At 42.0% G+C, this 8,285-nt stretch overlaps 1 protein-coding gene across 1 annotated transcript; it reads right to left on the bottom strand.

Moving 5' to 3' along the window:
• Positions 1-6,405: 6,405 nt before the first annotated feature.
• LOC147896089 (uncharacterized) lies at positions 6,406-7,425 on the bottom strand. The gene is made up of 3 exons (XM_087382216.1): positions 6,851-7,425; positions 6,561-6,768; positions 6,406-6,450 (listed from the first exon to the last, which is right to left on the bottom strand). The coding sequence occupies exons 1-3, from the start codon at positions 7,423-7,425 to the stop codon at positions 6,406-6,408; spliced, it is 828 nt and encodes a 275-aa protein (XP_087238342.1).
• Positions 7,426-8,285: the final 860 nt, after the last annotated feature.

Here is an 8,285-nt window from a genome sequence, read left to right as displayed (position 1 = left end):
GGCGTGGAGCAGTTAAAGGGAGTGATTGAATTTCTGGGGGGGATTCGGGGTAGAGGATTGTCCGGGGCGGTGGTTGCAACAGAGTTGTATGTGGATTTGGCGAGCATTGGAGTCGGAGGCATTGGCTGAAACGTAGCTGCATGTAGATTGGGTGAGATTTGCAAAGGGTGTCTTTGCCACAAGTGCGGGTGTGGATGTAGTTTTGTTGGGAGGGTCAGATTGCTGTTAGTTTGTGTAGGGACCATTGTGTTAATAATGTTCCTAAGATTGTCCTATGTGTGAAGGGAAATGTGTCGGTGTAGACGGATCGTTAATCGGAGGTCACGGCATGAAGATATGAGCGAATTCGTGCGAAACGAGGCCCACACGGGGTGCAAATGAGTGAGTGCTAAGGATGCCAAAATGGTGTGCAATGGGCTAGAAAAATACCCCGTAGCATGGTGTTTTTGTGTGTGAAATATGGGTTCAAACAGGGTGTAGTTTAGGTCCCAAACGGATGAGTTACGAGGGGTTAAAGTAGGGGTAAAATGAGCTTTGGGGGGGGTCCTAAGGTTTGGTGTGAATGGGCTTTAAGACTAACTGAGGGGTAGTAACTGACCCTGTTTAGTTGACCTAAGTGGCCAAATTAGTGTAACTAAGCTAACTGTCTAGTTAGATGCTAATCAGTTAGTCTAAGCTAACCTAGTTATGGTTAGACTAACCATAGTTAGTTCAACTAACCTAGTACAATGAAATAACCTAATGGTCCAGTTAGTGTAACTAATTAACAGTTTACCTAACTAAAGTTAAAACTAACCTAACCCAAGTTAATACTAACTTGACCTAGATAGACACATTCTGTTCTACCTAAGTCCATGTTGGCACAGAGACAACATACTCCCGAATCTGTTTTATTACCTGTCCTCAGGTTATGGCTTATTTTGATTTTAGAGTTGGGATGCCATGTGCATAATCCAGTGGCTATAGTCATTATCAAAGATTTGATCTTTAATTTCAGCATTCTCAGCCTCTGTTTCAAGGTCCCAAGGAAAATCTGAGTCATCATTGGTATTTGGATTCCTGTGTAGTTGTGGGACTTGTGTCCAAACTGGTACATGATTTAGCCTTGGAGCTGGGGGCGCTTGTGCAAGTGCCAGCAGTTGCTTGTACACTAGCATGGGTGCCGCTTGGTATTGTTGAGGTCGAGGTGGGTTGTTGCGCATATTGAAGATGCAACTGTGCTCATCATGGCCGCGGACAACACAGATATGGCACCACAACCTTGGCAGTGGATTCACTTGTGTAGTGATCCTGGCTCTTAAGGTTGGGCACTCATTTGTTGTATGATTTGCCAGGCAGTGTGGACACCAAACATTTTCTTGCCGTGGATATGTTTGAGTTGGCAGTTGAGACAAGTGAAGTTTTTGATCTATGGCCTGCATCATATCTTCTTTCAGCTTCATGGTCATGGCCTCTAGGCCAATCTTCATTGGATGTTTTGGCAGTGTCCTTTGATTTACCCTTTTTCTAGTGCTTATCTCATGTATTAGATCTGCTGTCATCACTACTAGTGTCTGAGTCAGTCATGTTGTCCTCGATGTCAATGGCTGCCGCATGAGTAGCACTGAATGTTTCATAGCTGCTTATCTTTTTCATATCCTTTCATATTTTCTTTCTTAGATCTGCTATGAACCATGCCATGAGGTACTTTGCATCTAGGCACGGGTCACATTTGGCAATCAATCTCTTCATCTTTCCCAAGTACGTGCGTACATCTTCTCGCCGACCTTGTTCGATCTTGCTTAGTTGGAGAGCGGGATCATCTTGTAGCCTCTCTATTTGAAAGCATTGTTTGAATTCTATTTGAAGTAGTTCCCATGTGGCATGCTCTTCCACTAGAAGGTCTAGGTACCATTTAGATGCTTCATTAGTTAAGGCCATGGGAAACCAAGCCACCTTGGTTTCATGGGATTGATTTCCACCTATGCGGCATGCAGCATCAAAATGCTGGAGGAATCGGGCTGGGTCTCCCCTACCATTATATTTGGGAAGTTCCAGTTTTCCCAAGGGGTGTCAGCCTTGATTGTTGTTATTTCTTCGATTGAAGAAATTGTCAACCTCTGCATCGAGGTCGATATCCCCATCATTGTTGTGATGGCGTCCAGCCATGTTGGGGCATGGAGGAGTTAAAGGAAGTGGTTGAATTTCAGGGGAAGATTCGGGGTAGAGGATTGGCGGGGGCGGTTGTTGCAGTGGAGTTATATGTGGATTTGGCAAGCGTTGGAGTCGAAGGCATTGGCCGAAACATAGCTACATGGAGAATGGGCGAGATTTGTGAAGGGTGTCTCTGAACACTCTCCAAGTCTTTCTCGATGTAATGGGATTCTTGAGGAACAATGGACGGTGGGTGGATGGCTGGGTTATCGCTGCAAGATGAGCTCAAAGTCACTTACAATGTGAGTATGGGAGTAAGATGGTGGTCGATGGAGAGGAATGAGTGTCTTACGTAGGGCTCGGAATGAAGAAGAGAATGGGGGTGGAGTTAGTTTTTATAGGAAATGAGTTAAGGTTTAGGGTTTAACCCTAAACTCTTCCCGAGCCATAACTCTTTATGGAGTAAGTCAAAACATCGAGCGACCACGTTCGAGCGAGTCTAGAGTTCGAGCGATGCTTGTGATGAAAAAGGAGAGGAGGAGTCATGAGGTGGGACTATGAACAGTGGTATGTGAAGAGTGCTAAGTTTGTCATGATATTTAGCACGTGTTAGCACCTCATGAGGTGCTAAGTTAAAGATGCTATTTATTGCAAAAGCTAGGCCACCTAACAGTGCTTCCACCCAATGTTATGGGACATAGGACACATTAAGGGAGTTGAGAGATTAATATCACAAGGCCCTTTTTGACCTTCTATTTGTTATTTTCTACTATATCTATCATATCACCTCCTATGGCCTCAATGGCCTTGACCCACTAGTTGTAGGAATTTTGACTTATGGTTTGATGAGCGAATTGTATGAGCGAAAGTTAAAGGATTTTAGAAAGGAAGCATGAAAATGGAATTTTACTTTGTTTAAAACCATGGTTCCAATTCATTCTTTTAACACATTGATCATATGGAAACAGATTGCATTCTTGAAGTTTATTTTATTGAGAGGTGGACATGATTCCAGCAAGAAATCTCAATGATACCACATAGCATGACAAGTGGTTATTTCCATGCACTCAAATGGCTTAATATGCATTTGAAGTTTATAACTCCATGGTGTTCTATAGTGCGGGTTTCCCAATGGAGTCCAAAACAGCAACATACTCTTTAATACAAAATGAAGAGTACCTTTTAATACAATATAAATCCATTCTTTCATTCAATCCATGTCATTTTACATTATGCAATGCTAATATGCCTTTGGGGCCTACATAATACTCAATACTCTAAAAGGCACAAAGATTCACAAAACACTTCAACCACTATCTTCACACTTATCATCTACAAAAGGGCTACAAATGCGTGAACATTGTGTTCCAAGTTGATCAAACCGCTTGTCCTTCGCCATGGCTCTAGCCATTCCTTCAGCATATGTAGGCAAAGCACTACAGGGACAAAATTAATAGAGAGTAAGTTGAAACTGCATAACATTGACCACAGAGTAATAAGATAACGAAGACAAGTCAACCATTCCACCATGACAATGAAAATCAAACGTCTAACTTCAAGGATGACAATCTTCTCTGAAAATGTAATTTTCAAGCACAAAATATAAAAAGTGTGCCACTAGCCAATGTAAAGCATGACAATAGGAAAGCAAAGTGTCTCACTAGTCATCAAAAGGATTATAAGTGGGATTTGAAGAATATTCATCCTCCCCCATATCCTTGTCATCCCTATGAGGCCTCTTTGCTAGGGATGCCTACACTAGTGGCAGCACATATGTATCCACCATGATTGTATCCACATCAAATGAATAACAACATCTTCCACTAGCCTGGCATGCCCTCATGAGAGGGCCTGTGCCACATCCTATCTCTAGAACCAGACCTCATGGCACACATAGCAAAGCCAAAATCATAGAGACAAATCCTAAGGAGTGCTCGAGAGCACCCCTAGCACCCTCAAGCTGCGAGCTGGAAGATGAGGCACCACGAGTCCGCTCTGTCTCAGGCATGTAGTGGGTCCACATGTCATCGCTCACTCGCACCCCATGCATATCAAACAGAGAACGGCTCTCGGCCTTGAAAATGGGTGTGGAGGCTCCATTACGACATGCAAATACCAGCATGGAAGTACGAATCTACATAAAAATACTTAAATCAGCTTCATTGTTCACTTTTTCAATTGCAAAAGACTTTCAAAAAAGTAGATGAATCATATACCGACATGTCCTCCCCTGATTGTTTTATGAAGCCGTACTCATTCTTGTCCAACACCATTACTCTTCTTGCTATCTGAAGGTCTTTGACTTTGACATACCTCTCCATCCATGTCAAGCAAGGGCCTGAAAATTCGTTGCATTAGTTCAAATCATGGTGGAAAGCTTAACAAATGCACATATACATATCAAGAATCCTACTAACATCTCACACCACCTGCAATGGGACAAAGCATGGCAAGCCATCCATTGTCTCCTATGGTGGCTACGGCTGTGGCCAACAAACCATACTTCACATGGTCCTCAGAAAGAATATTCCAAGAAGGTAATGGATTACTGACACCCAAGTTCTGTCCTGTGGGAAAGTCTAGGAAAATAAAATTTGCTGCCCATTCAACTTTTCTCCCCTTTTTCTTGTATTCCATAGAAGGGTCACGTGCGGACAAAAAGAACTCATGGATCTTAGCATAAATATCATTTTTTCTAGCGCATGCAAAGTCCTGGCTCATCAAAATGTAGTCTCCCATGGAGCATCCATATGTAGCCAACCCTCCATAATGCATAGCATGTTCTAGCGATAGTGGTGGATAGAAGATAAATGGAGTGACAACTTTCACTATCTTTTTTCCTGTTGACAAAAACAATCCATTGTTGAACATATGCAAGAAACTCATCCCAAGTCTTATCCACTTCAAATAAAAAAACTCAAAGATTAATGGAATTGAAATAGTACCATTTATCCCATCACCAACATCAATAGAAGGCTCCGCAGGCGGTGGAGATGGTGTCCTCTCCACATCCTTGTCTGTCAAGAAAAAAAGGACAAACGAGCTCAAAATACTTTTGGTTTACAACTAGTTTGACTGACCCTACCCCCCCTGTAGCATGTTTCAAACACAGCAAATAAACCAACCTTCCTTGCAATCTTTCTTCTCTATTTTTCGTGTTGTTCTTCTTGGATTATCCTGATCCTTACTTATTTCTATGGTCTTTTTTGTTGTAGAATATTGCTTGTACAAATCAAGCTCTCATGTAAGCACATTACCACCTGAAAAATCTAACCACCAAGGGCAATTGACAAGCTCCCACTGTGAGTGTCCATGCATGGACTTAGGATACATACAGGTAGTTGGATTGGCCATCTCTATCCAACCCTTGCAATGTCTCGGAAGCTCATCGATCTTGCCCTCATTCTTCAAACATGAGAGATATCTAAACAATTCCCAATGGTAACAGTGGTTAGAATTATGAGGCAAACAATGAATGGAACAGAATACATGTTGGAAGAATCGACAAAGTGTTCACCTAAAGACGACTCGATGAGCTGCCTAATCCAGCTCTGTCATCTTGGTAGCTACCTTCCCCTTCCCAACACCACTGAGTTCACTAAACTCTCTAATTTTCAAAGAGGTAAACATACACTTTCTTCCCTCCAATTTGATGTCATCAAAATACTGACCAAGATTGTACTCAGAAGGTAGGGCAAACAACCGCCCAATGCTTTTAAGCTCCTCAAGCACACCAATGGCATGAGTTTCAATCTTCTCCAAGAAAATTTCTCGGGCCAACCACCTGTAATAGCAATATGCCATCGCATTGGAATAACAAAACACAAGAAGTAATATTATGATTGCTGAAACAATAGCACAAAAAAAGAAGACTTAATTGGCTTACGCTCGGTATGGAATATCTGAAGGAGGCATGTGATACATATTCCGCATGATTGTGCTAGCCTCCAACAAAGACAGGTACTGAATTTTCCTCTCCAATTTCAATGGTGCAAGGGCAATGCACTTAATCTTTTCAAGAGTGATAACCTTCTCCGCCGCATCAAAGTTCAAAGAAAATAGCTTGGCTTTCCAAACATCCCCTAGTTGGGGTTCAAGACAATTGAGCACCTACAAAACATTACTGGGCATGATTTCTGAAACTTTTTAAATTGACCAATGTACTTGAACCATAAACCAAGAGTGAAGTTACCCCTCCCATCCGATTAGATATTTTTCTTTGCACTGCATCTATCTCCTTCTTCTCTGTCGCTGCTCTCTCCTCTATTGGAACTACAGCCTCTCTAGAGCTCTCTTGACATCAGTGTTAAATTCAACCTGCAAGACATAATGAAAGCAACCAAAATGCACCTTTTAGCATTGACAGACAATCAATGAGGCTTTTTATAACAATAAAATCTTAGGGTGGATAGAAATATTAGTATCACCTGAAATACAAGCCGTGCCAAATACCCTCTGCTCAAAGGGTACCAACCAGCATTCCCCTTAACCTCCTTGGTTCTGGCATTGTTAACTGCCTTGCGCTCTTGTGAGGACAAGGAGTTCATGAAAGCTTGGGCATCACACTCACAAATGTTGTTGGCATTTATGAGCACATCCCTCAAGCTAGGCTTGATCACAGCATGCTCATTCAATCTACAAAGAAAAAATTTATGAGTTCTTCTACCCAAAATTGAACGCAGAGTAGAAAAAAACAGTACTATTAAACAAATCTTACGAGTTCATGCACTGCAAACTTGCCAAAAGAGAAATTTCAGTTGTCTTTCGTGGGTCAATCAAGGTGCACATCACCCTAATATGTCGTGCTTTGGTCTCTCTATATGATTCCTCAATCACAGCCATCCAAGCCATGGTTTTATGGTTTCCTTCCCACACATAGAACATCTTGTTAGATAGGTATAGCAAATCAGGCTTTAATGCAAGTTCCTTCTCGAATACTTCTTCAACTTCTCGCCACATCGGTGACCAAGTCTGCCTGATCTCTGATGTAACCTCTATCTCCTCTCCACTCCCATTGCAAATAGAAACTATAAATGCACCCTTCTCAGGGAGATATCCCTCATACTGGAAAGCACTCTTAAGTGCAGCCACATCACTTCTCAAACCCCTAACCTTGGCATATGTAAGAAGTCTACACAAGGGCAACCTAGGACACTCATCTGAACTGAGAATCCTGCATCTTGAAATAACATCACCCCCACTAACAAGATCCAAGGAAATATCTTCCACCACTGAGTTCATCTCATCATCCACAACATCTACCGTGTCTTCTATGCTAGCAGGAACATCCATCTCTTATTTATCCCCACCTTGATCTCCCGCCTCGAGTTCCTCTTGAACCTTTCTGGTCCTCTTTTCCCCTTTTTTTTAAGGTGGTGTCCGGGATTTCTCTTTGCCCCTCCCTCTCGTCTTGGTAGGGCTCACACTTTCTCTTGTTTCCATCTGCACACACGAAGCTCGGTTATGTTAGTCACATAGTATAATAACACGGGTATACTAGTAACATCTCATAGTAACATCCATGTTAATTCGTAAGTATACTAACTATATGTGAGTAAAGTAAGTAGACTACTGGCTAGTCACTATTTTGTCATTGTGGATTTGTTAGTATTGTGACATCTAACACTAGTCTGATAGATCATAACTACATATGTAAGTATAACTAGTTAAAATACTAGTTATAGTCCACTAACATATACGTAACCACTAGAATATAATTACCTCCAAGAAATATACAAACATACAACTAACATATACACAGCTCAGACTAGTTAATAGACTAGTAAAAGTTTACTAACATATAACTAGTTGTAGCTATAATGTACTAAGTTTACCAAAAAACAGCAAACAAAAGAGATTTTGAAGTGGCTTCTAGCTCCCCATTTCATGGGCTGCTCTCAGGGGGCAAAGCATGCTGCCCCATTTCATGGAGTGCTGGGCTGCCTCATTTCATGGGCCCATGGGCTACTCATGAGAGCCCCATGAAATGGGGCAAAGCATGCTCCCAGGGGGCCGCGATGTCACTGAGTTCATCTCATCATCCACAACATCTGCTATGTCTTCTGTGCTAGCAGAAACATCCATCTCTGATTTATCCCCACCTTGATCTCCCGCCTCGAGTTCCTCTTAAACCTTTCTGGTCCTCTTTTCCC

The sequence above is a fragment of the Dipteris shenzhenensis genome, chromosome 12 (genome assembly GCF_047967505.1).
Source record: "Dipteris shenzhenensis isolate YYH24624 ecotype China chromosome 12, Dip_SZ_1.0, whole genome shotgun sequence".
Classification (NCBI taxonomy): domain Eukaryota; kingdom Viridiplantae; phylum Streptophyta; class Polypodiopsida; order Gleicheniales; family Dipteridaceae; genus Dipteris; species Dipteris shenzhenensis.
Note: the sequence above shows the minus strand (reverse complement) of the source record. Positions and strands in the feature narration are given on the sequence as shown.

Excerpts from the sequence above, each read along its gene's own strand:
- LOC147896089 (XM_087382216.1), bottom strand. The coding sequence starts at position 7,425 with ATGGATGTTCCTGCTAGCATAGAAGACACGGTAGATGTTGTGGATGAT. Across the intron at positions 6,769-6,850 it reads AGTTTGCAGTGCATGAACTC|ATTGAATGAGCATGCTGTGA; the intron begins GTAAGATTTGTT and ends TTTTCTTTGTAG. Across the intron at positions 6,451-6,560 it reads TGGCACGGCTTGTATTTCAG|GTTGAATTTAACACTGATGT; the intron begins GTGATACTAATA and ends TATGTCTTGCAG.